We start from the raw sequence: 23631 nt of genomic DNA, 5'->3' as shown, positions 1-23631 counted from the left end.
AGATTCCCAAAAGAAATCTTGCTTTATTCTCTTGTAAAACTTTCTTAGCATGAATTTACCCAATAATCAACTATCCAAATGTACTTGGATCTCTTTTCAGTGTAAATAGAAATTCTCAAAACTATAGCAACATAGCTCTAATGAGTCATTGAGAAGGCTTTGGATCTGTTAAAAAAAAAACAAAAGAAAAAAACAACTGGCTCCACTTGAAAGTTACTGGAAAGCACATTCATAGCTAATTATAAACAAATACTAGTTAACACTTTAAATAAAAAGAGAGGGGAAAAAGCAAAAAGATTTAGGACATAGACAAGCAGATGAAAGGATTGTTTTTGCCTTCCATCTGAGATTACTCAGATGCATTCCTGTATTCAATTACCTGAGAAGATGTGATATTCCCTTAAGATCAGAAGGGATGGCAGTTTTGTGCATCTCCTTACTCATAGCCCTTTGAAACTGGTTCAGTAGAAATAGTTTAAATTGCATCAGGGACTGGGGCCAGACGGTGACTACAGACAGTAATCGCTGGGTCAAGATCATACCACAAACTAGCAACAAAAAGTTCTGGTGGAACAAAAGCTCTATCAGGGTATTTGAAGGCAGTTTGAGTAGACTTACAAGGTCTACTTGGAATACTTTCAGAACAGGCACCAACAGGTCAGCTTGTTGTGTGACTATGGTTATCTAGTACATTTATACATAGAGGACATTGATAATTCTTATTAGTTGCTAGCTTTCAGTCTATTTTTCTCATCAAATCCCTTGCATACTCCATATTCAAGTCTCAGCTTGAGTTTTTGTTTTCAGAAAGCCACTAAGCACAAGCTTCTGTCATTTAAAAATTAATGATTGTCTAACTCTTTGGTCTTTCCCAAAACCCATTTCCTTTTTGATAGTGTCCATCCAAAATGGCTTAGTTCTTCCTAGTGCTACTCATGCCCCCAACCACATGAAATAAAAAATGCAAAGAGAACAACCACCAAAAAAGGCAAAAAATGGAGTCAAAACCAATTGAAAAGTCTAAAAGGGAGGAGGAGGAGGGGAAGAAAGAAACTTTTCTCAAGAGATTTCTATGGATCTCAGTGTGTTTGCTATTCTGCTTTGGTGTTTCAAGGTTTTTCAAAACACAGTCTTGAATAGTATGCTAATTTCAAAAAAAACAAAAAAAACAACCAGTTATTTTGATGTTTCCTGAAGGTGTTTATTTTGATGTTTCCTGAAGTTCCTTATGTACTGAAGGTAGTACATAAAAGTATATGTACTACCAACTAGAATAGGGGAATTTTCTCAGAGGCACTGTCACAACTCTTCTAAACTTGGACCTGAGACCCTGATAATTACAGAGAAAATGAATGCTCTTGCTTGTGCTGCTAGTTCACCCAGTATTTTTTCTATATCCATTTTCCTTCTGTCCTAATCACATGCTTGAGATACCTAGAGAAGGTATCCTCATGGCCTCTGTCAGGCACCTCAGGTCCTCAGGCCTTTATGAATCTGGGTCAGAAGTCACAGGTGAGCTGTTGGAGGCTCCTTACACCTTTTAAGAAAAAAGGTCATTTCCCCTCAATTTTGTTCTTAGTTTAGTTTTGTTGGAACTTTTTTGAAATTTGCCTCTGCAGTGGAGATATTTGGTATATTTTCAAATCCTCAGCTACTGTTCACTCATCACCAGTGTGGAAGAAAATATGTCCTCTTTAAAGATCCCAGGAAATCTCCAACAAGGGTTTGTACAAATATTAGTGATTGTTTTCTCTTTTATTTGTTGGGTTTTTTCAGTAGAAAGGCTTTCTGTAACTTTTCCTGTTTTTTAATAATATGTATATGACACTGGAGCACAATAACCATTGTCTAAAACAGTAGTTGTCTGAGTTTCCAGTTAGTTGTAAGTCAAATATTTCTTTTTAGATTTTTTTTAATCCTGTGAAATAGATGATATAGTGAAATATTACACTTTCAAACAAGAAATTGCAACAACTAATGAGAGACAACAAAAGTTACTTACAATATCTGTCCACACAAAAAAAAGGTCTGTACATATAGAAAATAGATATATTTGCATTATTAGCTTTTTTACAAGTCAGATTTAGTGCACCAGGTATAGTGGTTAAATTTGGAGGAGACTAGCAGAGAAAGATTTTTGGACCAAAAATGAGAGGATACTTGGCAGTTGTCTTCATCTACAGTCTGGCTTGATTTCTGCAGAGAGCTTAGCATAACATTGAAAATTATCCACCAAGGTCAGAGGGGACAATTTGTGGTCAATCAGTGGTTTATAGCCTTGCCTTTGAGCCTATTTTAGTCTAATTTCATCTTCTAGGCTTCTTGAAAACAAAATACTATTTATAGAATAGGAAATTTTACAAATCTTCTGAAGACCAGCATTTTCTAATCTGCCTGTGTCTATTTCTCACATTCAGATTGGTGAGATGCATCAATTATCATAAATGCATAGGTCACTTTAATATAGTTATTCATATATGTAGCTTTGTAGATGTTTATATGTAACATTTGCAGGATTCATCAAAAAAAGAATTGGAAGACCAAACACACACAACAGTGGCATGTATCATTCTGGAATGTGGGTGTGTACTGATAAGGACAAAAGATTTGAAAATTCAGTTAATTAAATTTCATTTGTGAGACCTTGCTTGAAAGCTCATTTTGAACTGCATGAAATCAAGTTTTATGCTGCAATTATAAAACATTCAGCAGTAAATTTAAGCAAATAAAAAAAAAAAGTAATGGAAATTAGGACATCTGATGCAAGTAATTTTTGAAGAGATACATATGTCCTGTAGTTAAAAGAATTTATATAAGAGCCTTGGATATAGTACAGTCCTCACACTTGGTAAGCAATGACGTAGAGAGGAAGGAATGTACTTGAATTTTGACCAAATATATAAAGTGTTTAGGAAGTATAGACCTTGCTCTAAAAGGAGACCAACTTTAAATAATCTGAAGGTATCTTAATGGAAAAAGCAGGCAAACAGTGGAATGTCTTCCAACAAGAAAGCATTAAAGATGCTTTCAAACTGAAAAGGGAAAATATAACTAAAGCAGAACATGTTAAAGCAGAACTATTGATAAGGTCACTTCACTCTGTTCGAGGTCATTTTGACTCTAAAATGCTGTGAGTTTAGAGATGGCCATGTTTTTCAATATGACCTAAGGTTATTTTTCAACTATATTATTTAAAGTAGATTTTTCAGAATTATGAAAGCTGCATGAGAAGCTCAACAATATATACAGTGTGTAAAGGCCAACATATAAATCTGTTACTTTTGCTTACCAATGTATTATGCAAAATAAAGGGGTTAGTATTTCCTGGTATGATATAATCTTTAATAGATTTGGAACAGTTTATTTGGACATTTTTCAGCAAATTAGTGTCAAGAATCAAATTCTTAGCTGGAAATGTTAGAAAAGATGGTGAGCCAGTAAAATATTTGGGAAGAAAACTAACCCAAAAGCAGAATTTTCTAAATCTGTCAGCCTGCAAGCAGTCACTGCTATATTGTATGGTCAGCTGCCATGGCATCCCAGGATTTATCTAATTTTTCTCTGTTGACTGTTGATGATCACTGTGAACTGGGTATAGACATTCTTTTTTTTTTTTTTCACCTATGGTAGGTGTTATCTTTGTAACAGGGAAGCACACTATTCTCTCCTGAATGTTCTTCCAAGGTGGGCAACTTTTAGCTGGCATTTGGCACTTAATGGATACGTGCCAAGAATGGAGAAGCCAAACCAGTGCCTTTCACATGCTCTTTTTACATCTGTGATGAACTGCTTTGGCCGACGAAGTAATAAGATAGTGAAATGATGAAGTATAATGCATTCTGGAATAATTCAACTGGATCCATCATAACTAATTTTTTTCCTGCCCCTACTCAAAGAGGAAAATGCAATTGGAAGTAGTTTACCAATGGAGTGATTAGTACAGAGAAAAGTGCATATAAAGTGCATAATATCAGGTGATAATATTCCCAATATTCCACAAGTTATAACACTCTCCAGCTGTTTCAATATCTAATAGTTATTCCATTGTATCCAGGTGTTAGTAAAAATTCTATTGTTTTGATAATAGGAGGTTTTCTTCCCTTACTAATTAAATTTCACTGCATGTCTTCAACTAGCCATTTTCCACATCTCTTGGATGTTTACATTGTCTAGTGCAAAAGCAGTCATCTGATTGTTTTCTTTGGACAGGGACAGATCTGAGTGTATATATCATATTTTCTCTTTCACTGGTGCCACCTGTTGTCTTGTGGAAGAAGAGTTACTTTCACAATATCTAACCCTTTCTGTCTGGAAAAATGATAATGCAAAAGAGTTGCAAATTAGATTTTCACTTGTGTAAAATCTTTTTGATAAAATGAGAAAGGTTTAAAAATAACACATTTGGAACAAACTACAAGGAAATTCTTCAGAGAAAATTCTTTATTACATGCATCTCTGCTGTTCAGGGTTTCTGCAGTTTCTTTTCATTGTGTAATATCAATTCTCTATTAATTCATTGAAAGTATAGATACCAGAAATAACTTGGATTTTGTTTTGCTTTGTTTTGTTTTTCTTCTTTTCTGGACCATGATAACTTTTAATTGAAAGGAAACTTGTGCCTGAATGGAGATATTCTGACATGCTTTGATAAGCTTAAGATAATATGCTTACACTCTTTCAAAAAATAAATTGTGAAATATTTGCTCCATTAGTGGTGGATAAATAATTGTAAACTTGTGCAGAGCATTTGAAATAAAGAAGAAAGGACCTAAAACAAGGCAACTCTAATGATATTCCATCCCATCAATCTTGGAAATTTTAAAAATATTTAGATCCTAAAAATGTGACATATGCAACAGTATACAAAACTGTTATAGGATGGAATAGGGTATCGTCTATTTTATTTCTAAGCATAATTTAAGTGAAAGAAGTCTAAATTTCACTTTTCAGTAATAGAATTATTTATTTTAGGAATTGTATCCACAGATACTTAATGATTGTGTTCATGCAGAAGGAGGTATTTGATCTCGTTTCATCCAGAAAGTTTGTGCACATCTTCTTTTTTGAACTATATGTTTTTACTGGTCATACCTTGATTTTCAGAATTGAAGTATGAAAAAAAAAGTATTAATGAAATTCTGTAAAAGCTGCCACATTTCACCTGGTTTCTTATCCAAAGCAATGCAAGGCTTTCAAGAAAAACTCTTAAGTCAGCCCAAATTCACTCAGCACTGGGTTCAACTTCACTCAAAAGGGTTGTGAGCCCTCACAAACCTTCTGAAGAATCTGGGCCAAGATTCAAGTTGGTATTGAAACCTGTAATCATTCAGAATTCATGTGCTCTTCAATTTCCTTCAGGACATTAACCCATCTCTCTTTCAAGTTTTCTGTGGTTTGCTGGGATATTTTTTTTCACTTTCAGGATAACAATGGTGGAGCCCAAATCTTCAAGTAATGATTACTAAATACAATGTTTCCTGCTGCAAATATCTAGGCACTAGTCAGCAGTCCTACTGCTCAGAAGACTGCATTCCTACTAATTAAATGTATTTGCATCACTAGACAAAGCTCTGATCATTGTTGTAACTGGGAAAAGTATAAGGCAATTCCATTTGCATATCTTTGCTACAGATTTCACATGACTCTTTGAGTGTATGCTTATAAATTACTTTGTATCTTAATTATGCCATTGCTTTGCTTTTTTCCAACAAATTTAAAATTTTTCAAAGGCAGTGTATCTATGATGTGGAAAAAATAATTTAATGAATTAATATTGTAGAGCTATGTAGGAAAGTGAATAAAGAATAGCTGAAATGTTTCTTCAGATTTATATTTCTTTATGAATTTGATAGCACTGACATTTGTTACCAGGACAGTTCAGAGCCTTTTCATGTTTCAAAACTTTCTGACTCTTGGGAGTCCTATAATTCTCCTTGCAAGTTAACTGTCCAGAAGTCTAGCAGACTGAAAAAAGAATCAAGTACCAAATTAAATGAGCTTTCTGCTAAAGCATGCAAACCTTAAATGAGATTTAAGTTGTATTACCTGAATGACTGCATAAGTATAAATTTCACCTAAGCTCATGCTCAGAGCAGATGGACAATTGCTTTGCATATTGGTGATGCCTAAGTTAATGTGCACATTCTTGTAGATTTTTAAAGTGTTCTTTCAGTCATCTAAGTGAAATGTGTGCAAAAAATTATGAGAGAACATGTGGCAAATAGAGAACTTTTTCACCAGTGTGGGGGAAGGACAGCTCCTTATTGTAATTTCCTTCACATGATCACCAAATACTAATATTCTTCATATAAAACTAGTCATGTTTTCAATACAGGCCTGCTACAGCTCCAGTACTTCATTAACAGATGTGTGTACAGGGAGAGGGAAGAGTGTTCATTTGTAATTGTCACACAACTTGTACAAAAGCTGTAAGGCTGAATCCTTACTGCTCTTTGCTCAGCTTTTCCTCCTCTTGGTTGACAAGTTCCCGTATTATTTGAGGTTTTGGAATCATTATTTAAGATCTGGCTTTAAGTCAATTTCATGACTTGGTTATTGTTTAGATTACTGGCAGATTTTTTTTTTTTCAAGGTTTTGAGTTTTGGATTGGTTCCTTTTTGTGGTGGTGGTTTTGGATTTCTTTTTAATAGGGTTGTCAAAATTTGTGTAGTTTTGTTTGTGTGGTTGTTTGTTGAATGGGGGGTTGGTTGGTTGTTTTTTTCTCATAATTGACCTACATGAGTATATCCTCATGTGGATTCTATATATTTTATACATGACATATGCAATATTAAAATAATCCTGAAACATCTCTATCTTTCACCATGTTACTAATTATTTGCTTGTATTTTTACAGCCAAAATAGACCAAGAAAATGAAGAGAAATCACTGACAGAAGCACATAAAAGGTAAGAAAGAGTAGTATAGTAAGACCTTTCTTTGAAAGGTTTTAAGCAGTTGATGTATTGGTAGCCAGCAGTACTGTGTTTTTGAGTGGTACAGAAATGCACTCAGAAAAGTGATATTTAGTTATGGTCAATTTTAATTTGACAATGAAGAAAAATTGAAATTCTTTAAAGAAATTGTACATTACGCCTGTCTTTCAGAAAATGCATTAACCCTATGTAAAAACAAATTCAGAGTACAATATTTGAACTGAGAGAACACTGTTCATACTACACCAGTATCATGATTTGAGAGGTATCTCACATTACCCAAACAAGTATTATTCATTAGGTGCAAGTTCCTGTGCTTATAAAATGTCTATTTTAGTTTAGAAAAATGTAAATGTTTTTAAACAAATAAATGAGATGTATAATTAAATGCGACTTCCTTTCTAGAATTTCTAATAGATCTTCAAATACTGTTTTTGTAGCAAAAAGCAAAATACCTCACTAAATTTCATTATAGATATGTGCAGTTGAGACAGTTTTCAAAGCTAGGAACCTCACTGCATTGCACAACATGTGGTTTGTTCTGATTTTTTTGGAGACTTCTCCAGCAGCAGTGTTTAAATGGGAAAGATTTTTATCAGTCCCAACAAGAGATCAAAATATGGCACACAGCATTTATAGCCCAAATTTAGGGAAACTCATAGTCTATATTTGTTTTTCTTTTAATGAAAATAGCATTTTCTTTTTGTACTAGCTACAACTCTCACTTAATAACTACTAATTAATATATCCATTATATATACCCATAATTATGGAGTCTCTCAATAGGATTCCTCTTTTTATATGACTATAAAAGTTTCTAGTTTTTACTAGGTTTGTCAGCCATTCTATGGACTCAGCACCCAAATTTGATACCTGCAGTAATGCCACAGGGCAGTTGATGTCATTCCTGGTACAATGTCACATTTTTTCCTCTATTCCTTTGGGCCGTGTACTAAAGATAGAACCTGAAAAAGAAGCCAAGAGGAGTGAGTGCCACAAGAATCTCCCTTCTTACTTGTGAGGAGAGGGTAGGTCCTTGAGCGACACATTGGTCGTGTGGAATCACAGTGGTGTGGAAAGGGAGGGAGTATAAGAGAAGCACAGAGAGCTGCTTTGAGCAGGTCTCTGCTGCCTTAAGTTTCATTAGAGTCACAGGATATTCTGAGTTGGAAGGGACTTGCAAGAATAATCAAATGCAACTCCTAAATGAATGGCCCATAGAGGGCTCAAACCCACAATTTTGGTGCTATTAGCACAATGTTCTAACAAGCTGAGATAATATTAGGATATTGCTTTGGCTTAGTATCATACCTCTTGCTCAAGTACATGAAAGCTATTCCTGACGTTTCTTAGGCTTGTTTAGCTGCTTGATAACATAAGTCTTAGCTTTAAAACTATCCTTCACAATAAAACTTTGAGAGAAGTTGGCACTGTTAGGAGATTGTTGTGATTTCTAATTGCTCTTTTAAGGAAAATATTTGTCCTGTCAGAAGTGGATTTGAATACAAATCCAAAGGTAATGGAAATCTAATGACAGTTCAATCTGTTCAGAAATCTTGTGACTTATCACTATCTTTTGATATCTAATTCACTTTCCTTTCTAATCTTTTTCCCTGACAAGACTGGAACCATCATATAAAAAACTTTGTATTGGTTTTATTAGCCTGATGGGGGAAGAAAGCAAACTGCTCTAGGGATTCTTGTTCAGTTTGGTCTGCTTCTTCTGATTTTAATCCCTAATTCTTTCTTCTCCCAGCTTCTTTTACACAGTTGGTCAAAGAAGAAAATTCTGCTTCATTGCTCCTCCTTTCTGTGAATATCTAACAAGGATATTTTCTTTCTTCCACCTTCCCATTGAAATTCTTGATCAGATTAGTGCTTTTTGTTAGAACACTGAAGACAACTTTATATACAGTTTTAGTATTATGTGTGATTATTTCAGTAAGATTTTTAATTTAGCTTGAAAATAAAATGCTTGGGATCCTTTTTAGCAGGAGTGGATGAGAAAGATGATAGGAGCTTAAGAAGCTAAATAAAAGATTAGTTGCATTTGACTAATCATAGGTAGACGGCAGTGCATAGGATGACAAGACAAGCAAGTAGTGCAAGGAAAAGTGATGGATTAGATGGAGCAAAGTTAATGTGATTAATGTGCTTGGGTTTTCCTTGTTGAAGTGGATGACTTCAGCCTGTATATAAGTTCATGTCTACTGCATGGAAGCATTTATTTAGCTTTAATTAAAACTATGGTTTCTTATTATTAATAATTATTATTATTATTTTCTTTTGTATTTTAATAGAGACAAACTAACAAAGTCCAAAAGAAAAGCTCTTGTAGCAATAACAAAAATTGTTTCTGAAATGAATAATGATTTGGAGAAAACACAGCAATGTGTATTTTAAAAACGCTCAGTTGTGCAATAGATGAGCTGAAATGGAAAGTTAATCTTACACACAAAATGAAGACAAAGAAAATGGAATGTCTGCTCCAGGGACTCCATACAGTGTATAGCTGTTCATTTGTCACAAGTGAGAAAATGTTTAATCAGTTTTGAAATGATGTATTCTCTCTTTATTTATCGTGTTTAGTGACTTTAAGAGTGTCAGTATGTAAAGTGTTTATCCAAGGAATGGATTTCTGTCACATGGATAAAAATGAAAAGTGAAATGTTTAGCTCGCAATAGGCATATGTTCCAAGATCTCTCTGAGTAAGTATCCTGAGATGAGAAGAAAGCACACAGGTCTATGTTTATCTAGCTTACACAGGCAGACAAGGAAGGCTCCAGCCTGGTATTAACACTGAAGTGACATGGAATGTCTTCACCAAACCCCAAACAATTACATCATTCCCTTAACAATATTGATAAAGTGCAATAAGAAAGAACCTGGCACTTTCCAATTAGATCCTCATTGCTAAATGCTTGAGAAACTGTGAAATACTTGTCAAGTTAAAGCAAAAAATCACTCGTCTGGGGGGAGGTGAAAGAAGTAAAACAGAAAAGAGAGAGGAGGAGGGGAAAGAGATGCTTCTGTGTTTTAGGAATTCTCAATTCAGTGCCCCTTTATTTTTTCTTCTGTTTTTATTTTTAAGTTTGAAATAATGTTCTCCATCCCAAGATTTGTATTAAAGATTTGCTCTCTGTTTTGTGCATTTTCGTTTACTTAGAGTTAAATATTTTTCAGCTTTTTCAGATGTGATTTTACTTAAGCAGAAAAAAAAAATTGAAGTATTATTGTTTCCAGGTATGCTTAATACAATTTCAGAATGAGATAGACTTTTATCATAGTATCCACAGCAAGTAGGAACCAAGATTACAACAAAATTATTGTCCAAATAATATGACAAGTGATACCTCATTTGCCATGCTAGGATGAAAGGCAATAGCAACAGCAGAAATACTATTTTGCAGATTTATAATCAGAAATCAGTTACTCCTCTTGCACTTCATTTCTGAAGAACCAATAGCTAAACAACCTGACTGAAGTTACTGGAAACAGCATTCAGTGAAGTTGAAGATCTTAATTCTCTGCCTTGTTACCTCAACAGCTGAATAGCTCTAGAGAAGTAGCATATAACTTTATTACTTTTTTTTATAATACCTCACCCAGTATTAAGTTCTCATCTCCTTAGAATGCTTCCAGATTCACATATTTCTAAAAAGCAAATAAACCCAGACTTGTAACACTGATCTCTCTTCCACTGAAATAGTTAAGATGATCTTTTCTTTTAAGATGATCTTTTCTTCCCCTTTATCTGCAAACATTTTTCTCTTCTTGGAATAACACCTTGGTTTCAAAAATTTAACTAAATTTTTTTTTATATATACACAACAGTCAGATGATTTACAGTTTTTCCTGCCATCTCTCAGTCTAACAATTAAGCATTTGATTCTAAATTCAGCTCAGCAGCACTGAAAGTTGATCAGTTACTCATATTTAATATAATTAACTCATATTCCACTTCTGTAAGAGACAATGTATGCTAGAAATGTTAAAGAATACTTAAGCTCTTTTTCCTTTTTTTTAAAGGTTTTTTAGTATTTCAGATAGTATAACCCTGCTTGAAGTGATAAGTCACTAAGTCAACACAAGTCCCACACACTGGTGGTTTAAAATCGTTCACCTGTTTTCCCTGTTGATGTCTAACAAGACCTGGAAAGACAGAAATTCCACTTGCTGTCCTGGCCTTCTGTACATCACTGATTTTAAAAAAAATCCTAGAATTTCATTTTTTCTTTAGTAAATCTCAGTGTGTTATGAGAATATATATTTGTTTTATAAAAAGTCAAACAGAAGACTTTTTGCCTTTTGATGTAAGTATCAAATGGGGAATTTAGGATGTGTGTGGCTTGGTATAAAATGTTCATCTCTCCATGTCTGGATATTTTTATTTGGTTTATTTTATAATTTTCTTCCATTACTTGCACATTCCAGTGATTTTTAGACTTTGAAGTGCTTTCTGAGCGCAGCCTCCCAGGCACCTCTTCTGTTTTCAGGACTTTTAATAATCCAGTTAGAAATGTGTTGTTGCTTTCTTTTGCTGTAGCAACAAAATGACATTAATTTTGAAGAGAAATGTTTACCTTTAAATTGTCTGCAAAAAAACCCCCCAGTATTCTTGACACAACACTCTTTGCAGACTTCCATTGACATCACTGAACATGAGAACTTGGGGAGGAACAAAGATTTACACCTGCTTATGAGCTGACAAGTTGATGACATTTAGAGAAATAGCAGACAGTATGGTACAATGGCACTGCTGAAAAGCAACACCTCGAAATGTAGCACCTAAGTCTGGTAATCCTTTAAAACATTAAATGTTCCTCCCACCTCAGTACCCTCCACACAATGTTTTGGATTGTTTCCAAAAGTGAACTGTAAAGTTAAAGAGAAAATTGAGTTAATGATAGAAATAAACTGGTGAAAAGCTTAGAATGGAAGAGGTATGTAGTTTTAAAAAAAATACTGAAAACCAAAAACAAAGAGAAAAAAAAAAAAAAGAAGGAAACTTCCAACTGAAAGGCAAGAATATGCTATTGGACTCTGTCTTTCACTACTCTTTGGCCATTCATCTATTGTTGGTTGCTTCACTGTTATGTCTGTTATGTCTGTTTCTCGCTGTGTGGCTCCCAGCATGTAGGCTGGAATCGCTAAGGGTAATACATTTCAGACCCTAGGTATACATTAGTTGGATCAGCAAAAAGTAAATACTTGCTGAGCAGAGGAAATGTGTATAGAAGAAGCTTACAGACTGTTAAACAGTTTGGATCATTCTAGTTTAGTATCCTGTCTCTGACAAAATATCAGGACCGTAGATATGCAGTAATGGAAACTTAGCCAGCAGTTTAGTTATGTCAGAAAGTCTCTTCTAAAATGTGGGTAATTGGTCTTATCCTGGAAGATTAAGTCCTTGTACTTTTCTGAAAATATTTGCCAAATGACACAAGTTCTTAACCATTTAGATGATTGATTTTTTTGCCTGTAAGAGCATTATCTTTTCTTTTAAAGATTTTGGCCTACTTGCTTTGAAAAATAGTTTTATTTTATTGGTTTGAAATTAGTTGGTATTTAATGGCATTCAGTGCTAATACAAACAAAAGTTAATGCAACTCCTTAGAGACTGGGGTACAATTCAGAGATCTAATATTCTGCCAAGTAAGCTGATTTTTATGCAACTTACTGTAAAGCTCATGTAGAGAGTTTATTCATAGATCTTACGGTAAAAGATAAAGGATGTTAGCTTAAGGCACAACTACAGTTACACAGCTAAATAGCATTGATAACAATACAGCTAACACCCTGATAACAATATAGTTAAAATAACTTGGATCTGATCAACCCAAAACTAATGCTGTGGCATCAGACTGAGGATTAAAAAAAAAGAGAAAAGAATGGAAGAATCACGTAGCTAGTAAAATTAGTGGGAAAATAATACATGAATTAAAGTCTTTCAATGTGTCACATTTTGTTTAGCTTCCAGTTTATGTTCAACAGGTGGTTTCACTGAGTAGCCCTCAAAAATTCAAGATATTCCTCTTGAGCTCTTGCAGCTGAAGTAAAATGCTTGTGTGCATGTGTTTATGTGTGATTAGCTCCAGTGCCTCTCCCTTATGCATCAGCTTCTGATTATGTTCAGCAGGACTTTTCTTTCATCATATTGTCTACTTGAGCTGTTTGGTTAGATTGTTTCCCAAGACCTTCATAGTCAGTGTTTGTATTTGCAAGGTCTGTGACTTAAATGTGGATAACATGTCTCTTTTACTCTCTTATGCTGATTTGCCACTGGAGTTGTTCCTTTCTTCCTTGCTGCATATTACAATTTACTTTAAGTATTAAAATATTATGTTGCTGTTGTCATGTATATGCAAATAGAAAAGCAGAACGTCAGGGATGGGCTTTAATTAGGTCACAACTGCTGTGTTAACTCATCTGGGAACTATCCAGTAATAATCTGTACAATATAGGTCATTCCTTCCATAACAATTTCCAGGTGATGGAAGGCTGCCATCCACAAGCTGATCCATGATATAGGGATTGCTTCAGCCTACTGCTGAAATTCCACTGTAGTTTTCTAATATGGAGATTAGGTGACTAGGAAAAAAAGCATTGTCTCTTTGCTCTTCCTTGGTTTGTTCCTTGGCCTCGTGCTTTGTTTCTTGACTGCTTTAACAAGCTAATTCAGAAACAGCTTCACTGGGCTGGATCCCTTCTGTACTATGTCTTAAATGAGAGCTTCTCATGAAATAACTTCACCTGCTGCTTTTCTCAGTTGCTGCCTGAAAGGTAGTTCTACCTTAATCAGTCTGTGGAGGAGGTAAAACATCCTGCCTTCTCCTAAAGAAAATGACAGGGGCATGGTCACCCCAGACCAGAAACCCCATAAAGCCTTCTTGGAAGGAATAGGAACAGCTCCTCCAGACATGAGATAGGTTTCTTTAGCCAAAGGAATATGTTTTTTCTAACTTTGCATGGATGTGTGACTATTGATGATTCACAAACTCAGAGTTGATATGGTTATTTAATACTATATTTCTATTCATTTCAGTGGCTGTCACCTTTTCACCTTTTAGGCAATCCTTTTAGAAAATGCTGCCCATTTTCTGTACTCATTACTCAAAGGTTCTTTCAGTTCTCAGAGAATATATTGGGATGACTTGAACTTCAAGTGCTTAAAGTTTGAAAAATTCAAATAAAGACCTTTCCAACCTGACAGTTCATCAAGACAGATTTTGAAGTCTTTCAATTTCCTGTAATGGGATTTTCCGTAATTGACTTTAAGAATATGAAAACCCCCATGAACAGTTCTGTTTTCAGCAAAGGTTCAATTTCTTCTATTCATAGTTGTGCTGGCCATGATGATATGAGTGAATGCATTTTAAGGAAAGAGCTCTTACACACCGAATTAAGAATGCTCTCCAGAGCAACCACAAAGGGTTAAGGTGAAACTACATCAAAAGAGCTTTAAAATTCTAGGATGTTCTATAATACCCAAGTATGTCAGGCCATTTTTATTCTATAAAGAATAAAATTTCAAAGAATAGAAACTGAAACCTAAATTTGACTTGAGCAGCATAATATAAATTATTATGATTATGTAAAAAAAAAAAAAAACAAATCCTGTACATTCATTTCACTTGCTATATTTAAAGTGTATTTTTGTTAATGCACATATATAAAATTTTATCTATGCTGCATTGTAGTTTTAAAGATGAGTTTATCTTATGTATACCTGAAATTTTGTAAAACGTGTGTGGTTTCCATCTAGATATCTAAATAATATGCTCTAGATTTAAAAAAAAAATATTAGTCCATTATATAATTATTATTTTCTTAGATAACCCTGATGATGCTTCTTCATGAATTTCAGTTATAGAAATGAGCCACACCATGACAGCAGGCAGATTACAAGGCTGAGCCTGTAATCAATAAATTGAAAAACCACAATAACACAATATTTAGTGCACAACAGTTCTAGACTACTTCCTTAGGTAATTATAACCTTTTTAAGTAATAATGATTGCTTAGAAGGCCTCTATGAGCATGAGGAGTGTTAATAGAAAGATCTTAATTCAAGCTGGCCTTTCACATGAGGCTTTTTAGCTGTTTCTTACAGCACTGAGGCAGCAGCTTTTTTGTCAGACCGCTACTGTTGAAGTTCATTTTACCACTGTATTCTTTGTCTAACAGCACCTTATTATTTCTTCAAGTTCAGCCAAACAAGAGTTATTTAATATGTTTGAAGCTCACATGTTTGTCTTTTTAAGAGAGAAAAATAGTCTTCTCTTGGATATGTTACTGGGCCTGACTCTCCAGTGCACAAAATTACATGGTATTGTTTTACACATGCTCAAATTGCCTTTGTCTATCTTAGCACAGAGTTAGCCATATGTCTGGCAGGCATGGGCATGATATCCATGCTAACATGAATTAAAAGCATTAAAGTCCAAGATAGAGAGCCTATACATTTATGCAAGGTACTCAGGTAACAGTGGGTTGCAGCTAACACCAATGCATCTAGAGAACTTTAACTAATTCAAGCCAAGGCTTTGGGAGAAAGTTTGAACTGTTATAAAATTGTAATTTTAAAATTCATGGGAAAAGTGCATGCAACAAAAAAATGCCTTTGAAGACTCATGCTAAAAAATGCTTGATTTTTAGATTTTTTTTCTTGGAGTGGACCATTAGAATACAATATCAGAGGTAAAGACAAGACAAAAAGTTAGTTCTGTTTCTAACGCATTGTCTCAATTCATATTTTATACTGAAAAATATTCTTGAATGTAAATATGACCAATAATATTCACAGCAAAATTTAGGTTCACATAAACCCCAGTTACTGGGTGAGATGTAGCTGAAAAATGCTTTGCATCTGATGTAAAGAAGGTAGCAAAAATACCTCTAACCTACATTTCCTCATCTTTGATTTTCAAATGGTCGGAATATGACTCAGTATATGCAGAATGGCTTTTTCAGCACAGTTTTTTTGTCACCAAAAAGGTTCTGTTTGCCGAATTTAGTTATGGCCATTTTATTTTGCTGGTTTGCAACCTGCTGTTATGAGGCACTTTGTTCCTGAAAGACAGGAATAAAGAAATACTCTCCCATAGAACTAAGTAAATAGAGGAGTCTGGAATAGCAGTTTAAATTCAGATTGAAATAGGGTTTATTCACTGTTAACACATTGAGATCATCAGTCTTCCTAAAATTTTATTTTCCCCAAAATGTTTAAGTGCAAAGCTTTAATCCTAATACCTATTGAATTTAGCAGTCTGTGTCACTGTTCTGTACTATGCAAAAGCATTCAGTTACAGGGTGTGCTGCCATTAGTATAAACTATGGAAGTTCTGCATTCGTGTCACCAATAATTATGTACAACTGATAATATTGATCATTGTATATGATCACTAAAGTTGTAAAGCATTAGTGAAGTGGGAGGGAGTGTGTTAAAATTTTCATGAGCAAGACAGACTGGCCTGTCAAAACATAATTTTCTGTTACTAATGTTGGATGCTTTTTTGTTGAGCTTTTGTTGGGAGAAAAAACATGTTGCTTCAAAGGTAGAGGGATTTTTTTTCTGTTACTGAAGCTGCTAATTTTTATATGGTGGAAGCAATAAAAAGTGTTTCTGTTTAATATGAATTTATAGGAGGCAAGGGACCAGGCCATGAGGGAGATGACTTAGGATTCAAAACATTGCAAATGTTTGGCAGATTTTTTTTTTAGAGGGAAGAAAAAAATCTCTTGAGACCTTTGTTTTCTAAGGAAAAATATTACAAAATACATAGTTACACAATATAAATTGGCAAAGATGAGATTAATGATTCTGGAAGCTAATTTAAACTGGCATATTATCACAACTTTCTTTTTAATATAAGAAAGTTAAGTTTTAATATAAGAAAGTACTCACCTTCTGTATGTGGACAACAGTTCAGGATGGACACTGTGAAAAGGCTTGCATGCCCATCAACTCATGTCAGGTAAAGTAGTAGGGGGCACATACAGTCTTTTCTTCCCCATTTACCTTCTTTCTTTTGGTAGAATGTGCTTAGTTCTAAATTTTATTTGTGAGTTTAATTGAACTAAAAGGTACTTTAGTAGTTTCAGCCTGATTTAGTGCTGCTTCTGAAACACAACTCCTTCACAAAAGTAACAAGTTACACCATTTGCACTGTTCTTTATCAGTAATGTACCTAGATGCTGCTTAGAGATTTATAAAGCCAAAAGAGAAAAGCATATCCATGTTCAAACTTCAACCAAAATACATAGTCTATGAAACAGAAGAATATTATGCAGAATATAAATGTTTTCTTCTGCTTTTAAATCCACATTGGAACCAATCTTCACACTTGCAGGTGATTTAGTTTGCTGCGTGGGGAAACCAGATACATGTGTGTATGTTTGTGTGTATGTTCAGCATTTCTCAGAAAGGTCAGCCAGGACATGTCTGCACCTATGGTTACTTTGCTATTTGTTTGGCCAAGGAAGCCTGATCAAATAATGCTGAGATGAAACTCCTGCTGTCTTAGTATTATTGATTTGCTTTTGTACACATTTATAAACCAGCCAGTGCATCCCAGACAGCAGACTTGAATTGGAATTATTGTCTGCAACTTTGTGCTAGCCATTTTCAGAATTGAATGGGAAAAAAAGCTGAATAATCCATACCTGATCTTAAAATATTCCTAATGGATCAGATCTATTAGCTAGTATTGCTGTCAATTAACTATTTGCAATGTGAATAGCTTATTTTATTTTTCATTAAATTTGATTTGGCTGTTAGCATATCAGTTTCTTTCTTCCTTCCAAATTGAAAAATCTCTTTCATAGACTCATAGTTGTACTCAAGGGAGCACACATAAAAGTCAAAAAAATTTCCACATTTGAGTAAGCAGTGAGTTCAGACATCAGTCAGAAGTGATTTTTCTGAATTACCCAAACACTTGAACCAAAGACATTAGAAGACAAGAAAGGAAGAAGAGGAACTAACCATCTTTCCTGATCTTATTTCCTTCCTTACCTGTCAGAGATGAGCAACTCTTCCATTGTTTTGAGAAAGATGGTGTTATTTAATTCTCCTCCAGGGCCAACATGGAGGGTAGAAACCCAGTCGAAATCCATTTAAAGATTTTTGGCTTTTACCATGTCTGGATGAGATGATAGTGTGATCACTGTCTTATTTTTAATCATGCTTGAAAAGTCAGGCTGTTAGAAGCAAAGGCAGTGCCCTCCTTTATCTCTTTTAATCCCTAAACTGCATGCCCTTCTTTCCCTCTTTCATGACTCAAGATCTTCTCTAATGTACATTATTTTCATTAAGACTCTCAGAAAGAGTATGTGTAAATATAAACCTTTTCACTTGAGAAATGGACACTAAACAGCCTTTGCAATACTTGTTTCAAAATAAATGTTTAGCTTTGCAGATAGGGGAAATGAATTGAAACTGGTCAGATGAGCTTCCCAAGGTTGTATGATGCAGAAATTGAGTATAGAACAAAAGACTTTTGATAACTAGTTCCTTATTTGATTAAAAATATCTATGTGATGCACAGTTAGGAATAGTAACAATGATATTTTCAGATATTTTGTTTCAAAATCTGCTAAAGAATGAAAAGGAAAATTTGATGGCTTGTCCCAGAGCAAAGACCAGATATATTTAAGATAGTTTCTGCCTGGCTGAAGTCTGAAAGGATTGTATCTAGTCTTGGGGCTATGGCAATATCATCCAAATTTCTCTTTGTATTTAAAATGCATGTCCCCTCCTGGAATCAGCCTTGAGATATGTCTAGTTTGACATATGTAAACATTTCCAAATCAGATATTCAAAGACCATGGCAGCAGAGAGGATTTATTGCTCTCCATGTTTTACTATTTGATGCATTTGGATTTGCTTTATTTGCTTTATATTTCATGTGTGAAATATGCCATTTTGTCTACAAAAATCACAGCATCAAATGTATAGCAAGCAGGTTTCCATATGTCTTCTAAATGAACTCTAAGAGACTTTAATGCTAAAGAAGAGTAGACCTCTGGTTGGAAAAAACATGGCAACTGTCTTGACTGATCTGCATGTATGGAAAAAAATATTTGATTCATGGAGATTTACACCCTGAAGTATTACTGTGTTGCAGCTGATGTCTTGTGCATTGTTATTGGGCATTAGAAAGGTGTCACATACTAACAATGACAACCTGCTATGCTGCTGCTGTTTCACATTTCACAGACAGCTAATTTTCCTTACCTGCCAAACTAACTGCTAGGGAGTCAGGCAACCTGTATGAGCATTTCTCTGCTTTCTATAAACCTAGTAATTATGTTACAGCTGTTAGACACAGCTGTATGAATGTGTAAGTTTGTAATGGTTATACAAGTAGTCCTCAGGAAGGTTTTCAGTCATCAGGGAAGAAACACTGGTTATCTCCTGCTCTCAGAGGATAGTTGGAATAATTGAAGAGCAGTGGAAGTCTTTGCATCTCTAATAGATGTTAGTGCTCTTTATCTTTTTTTTTTTTTTTTTTTTTTTAATTGAGCATTCCCTTATACAGTATGAATTTCATTTTGTTTGGCTTGCTGTTTCTTGGGATGTTTTCTTGTGGTAGAATTCTAGCTCATTTTCTCATATATTAAAGCATTATTTGGTATGGCCATTCCCTGTCAAATTCTTTTCTCATCATTGTCATTTGCAAAATGTTTTGAGGGTACATTTCTCAAAACAAGGTTTCTTATATGAAAATCTTTCTTTGTTTTGTAAATCATTAATGGACTTCATTCAGAGAGCTTCTTAAAAAATAAGTGACTGCTGATGCCTCAAGATTTCTCTCTTGTTCTTTACTCCTCACTTTTCTCCAAAAATATTGTCAGCTCACTCTGAAAATTCAAATGAGCCTTTGATATTATTTCCCTACTAGCCATTTGCAGAACTGTAAGTCCGGGGGAAGAGACTGGGAGAAAAAATACCTCCCTGATAACATTTGCAGTCTTGCAAAAAGTTGAAAATATGTGACAATAGGAAGAAGTTCAAAACAGTGCAGCTGACTGCAGTTTTAGGGATATTCTTTATGAATGATTCTGTGGAATCAGAGGATAGATGATAGATACCTTTCCCAGTATAAAAATGTGGGGAAAATGTAAATAAAATTGAGTATTTTAATCAGTAGAGTTAATAATTAATAAATAATTTGAAAAAAATACCTAAACCAAACCCACAACAGAACCCAGCGGAAAAAAAAAAAAGGCATTTATTGACTAAACACTGAGTTAAAGAACAGAGTGCCGTGGCAGGCTGAGAGAGCTGAAGAAATTACATGATCAGGTAAGATGGCGTTTGAGTACCAAATGTCATGGGTTTAAAAATGAGAATGTTTTCTATATTTTTATGTGCTACATCTTTGTTGCTCAACATCTTCAGTTGTCTTCAGCAGATGGAAAAATGAATTGAAAATAAGGAGAAAAAAATGTGATGTAAAATTTTATTGGTAAATTGTTAAATTTTTAAGATGTAGGCTTTTTTATTCAGCAGTATGATAATATATGTAGATGCTTATTTTTCAGGTTGGACAAAACAACTGAAATACCCAGGTTTGAGATTTAGGGTAAACATTTTCTTGCAGCATTTGTGAGAGTGATCACAATGTGAATGGTTGAATCTTTGTATGTTATTTTCACCATCATAATCCGTGAATGAAGATATAACTTTGACTAAAATTACATTTCGATCTATTTAGTTGGAATTAGATTTTCCCCCATAATTAAAATATTAAAACTGTGATGTATGATTCAGAGAAAATTCTCATAGGAGTCAATTAATAGTGAGCAAAGCACCTACCATTGTATTTCAAGTGAGAATTTTCTATTGCATTTTTCATAAAATAACCAATTACCCAGTGGCTTAGATGTTGAGCTTGAGATCAGGAAAACATTCTTAAAATCTCTAGTGTTTACAAAACATATAATGAAAAAACAAAACGGTCTAATAGTTAATCAAGCAAAGTTTAAAAAAAAAATTATTCTGAATCTTCCTGTAACATTCCTGAAATAAAAAAAAGAAGCAGTTCAAACTCAGAAATACATTAAATTTTGGTTGCAGTCACAATCCTCACTCAGTGTGGGAAATACAACCTTTTGCATTTCAGGAGTAGCTTTTACTTGAGGAACAGCTTACGTGTTTGCTACACTAGTTTTACTCTCACTGTGCTCAGAAGGGATTGTTGGATTGTTCTGGTAGTCACAATGAGCACCTGTTTTCTAGCACAGGTGTTCCTGGGCCGAGTTTTCTGTTGCATCATTTCTTGTTTAGTACAAAGTAGGTTTTAATATTGAGTTTTAGTATTTCTGTGTAGTCTCCAGCCAAAGCTATTGTGTTGTAGCACAGACCTAACAGAACTTGAAGAAGTTTATTTACAGTTCTCTATGGGTTTTGACTCTGTGTTTTGAAAACAGCTTTAAACACAAGAGAAAAGCAGTATATGGGTTGATGTGGATATCTGGATTTTCAGGGCTGTAGACAGTGTGTTCATTTTAGCTTTTCAAATGGAAAATACTTTGGTCAAAACTAGAAACTGTGCTAAATCCCAGATCCCAACTTTAATGAAGAACCATCTTATGTTGTGTACCTACTTATATGTGAAGAGCTCAGAACTGTTTTTCTATTTTTTTTATTTTAGATCTGCTACCAAGAATAATTAAATACTATTTCAGTGTCAAGTAAAAAAAAAAAAAATACATCAGTGGGTACTGAAGCATTTGCTATTTCTGCTTTCTTTGACAGCTTTTTGGAAACTACAGCCTATTTCTCTATGAAACCAAAAATGGGTGAGAAGGAGGTGTCCCCACATTCTTTCTTCAGTATTTGGCATGAATTCAGTTCTGACTTCAAAGACTTCTGGAAGAAGGAAAACAAACTTATTCTTCAAGAAAGGTACATTTGTTTGTTTGTTCAAAGGCTTTTCTCAAAGAATGTTATTGGGAGCAATCACACAGAAACCAGTCAGCCACACTTCATTAGCACACAACCTATTCAATGCCTTTTGGAGTTTTCTCAGGTTTTTTTTTTTTAACAGATCATGACACCCACCCTCACCACCCCCAACCCCCCAGTCATCCTAATTTTTGGATGGAATTTTAATACCAGCTTGTGCTAAAGTTTTTTGGGTCCATTACCTGAACAGTGTTTTTGGCACAGCATGTAACTACTATGATACTAGGAATCCAAGCAATGGAAGACTTAAGGCTTGAAAGTTGATTAAAGATTTTCATTAGCATATTTAGTCAAAGAAAAGTCAAGGCACTAAGACATGGCACATTGTAAATATTTGTTTGACAATGTTGGGATAAAGGAAGACAGAAGGAATAAGTCAACCCTGTGTTAAAAAAAGACTCAGATTGAATCGTATTGTAAATCACAGCCTGGGCGATGGGGTACACAAGAGCACGCATGGTATAATATGGCATAAAGAAAGGAGACGGTAGCTTTGAAAATCAGCCAAGGTGTCTGATCCATATTTTAGAAGACTAATGAAGTCACAACTCATCTGCATGTAGATACTCCATTGTGGTCACCCTTTGTAAAAATTATGCCAAGAATTAATCTGTTGTTTAAAAAGTAATAAATGTAATATAAGGAAAAATTAAACATATGCAAACATGTTAATTATAAGCATTGTTATATAATCTTACAACTGTTAGCAGCTGGAGTTGAAGCTACATCTGAGTGTAAACACTGGTGGGATTGAAGCTTTAAATTCATTAATTATTGACATCAGCCTGTTATTAGGTAATTTGACAAGAACAGACCCTTTTTTCAAGTGTACTTATCCTATGTAATTGTCACAGACGTCTGACTACTGGTTTGGAAAGCTACTGAAAACTTTCCTGAGGCACCTAGTCATTGACATAGTCAATGTCGTGTATACCATATATATTTGCTGGAAGTGGGTACATTTTTGAATATGAAGTCTCACAGTGAGAAAAAACTGGATTCTGCTACTATAGCAAGAGCATGGTGCAAATGTTAACACAGCAGAGCAGATCTCTGGGGATCTCGTTCATATTACTGACTGTCTGAATTAATTTTATGTAATTAAGTGTATCTCTTTGAAACTAATTTAAGTGACAGTTAAATAATATCTTTGATACAATGATTTAACTGCCTAGTTAATACAGGTTAATTTAGTGTTGTATATTTTCTAGAAAAGGATTTAAGCAAAATGTCCTTTTATTTCAAAATACTAAGCTATTTTTCTTTAAAAAAAAGTCCAAAAATCCTCCAGAGGTTTCTCACAGGAACATTAACTAAATTAGCACAAAGCTCCTTTCTCCTTAGACATCTAAAACTTAGGAGAAGAATGGGATTGAGATAAAATCATTTGACCCTCTTTGAGTTCAGTGTACATGTATATTAAGAAGATGTGTTGAAGCAGCAGAGAAAAAAGCTGTCTGCCTGTCTGTCCCTTCTAGGGCAAGGATGGTTTTAGCCTGAAAGGAACTGAACATGAATAACCTACAAAATGTCTGCAGGGGCAAGATGTGACAGGGAAGGGAAAGGGCAGTGAGAAGGACCTCCAATAGGAAAAGAAACTGGGAGATCCCTTGGAAGAACAGCAGGGGGACTGTTGTTCAGACCTGGATTCGGAACTGCTGGGTTGAAGGAGGCTTTCCCAGGAGGACAGACAGGACTGTCTAACTTCAGTCGAGGAAGTC

The 23631-nt window shown here is 34.5% G+C and overlaps 1 protein-coding gene across 2 annotated transcripts in view; it reads left to right on the top strand.

Moving 5' to 3' along the window:
- Nucleotides 1-23631, top strand: part of FMN2 (formin 2) — a 162496-nt gene that overhangs the window by 115026 nt on the left and 23839 nt on the right. For both annotated transcript variants that reach the window (XM_077782126.2, XM_085576737.1), the window contains 2 exons: nucleotides 6857-6908; nucleotides 21701-21850. In XM_077782126.2, coding sequence (XP_077638252.2) covers nucleotides 6857-6908; nucleotides 21701-21850 — 202 coding nt within the window. The remainder of the gene's footprint in view (nucleotides 1-6856; nucleotides 6909-21700; nucleotides 21851-23631) is intronic.

Source organism: Lonchura striata, chromosome 3 (assembly GCF_050655825.1).
Source record: "Lonchura striata isolate lonStrDom1 chromosome 3, ASM5065582v1, whole genome shotgun sequence".
Classification (NCBI taxonomy): Eukaryota; Metazoa; Chordata; class Aves; order Passeriformes; family Estrildidae; genus Lonchura; species Lonchura striata.
The sequence above is the reverse complement of the archived record's forward strand: the minus strand, read 5'-3'. Positions and strand labels throughout refer to the sequence as shown.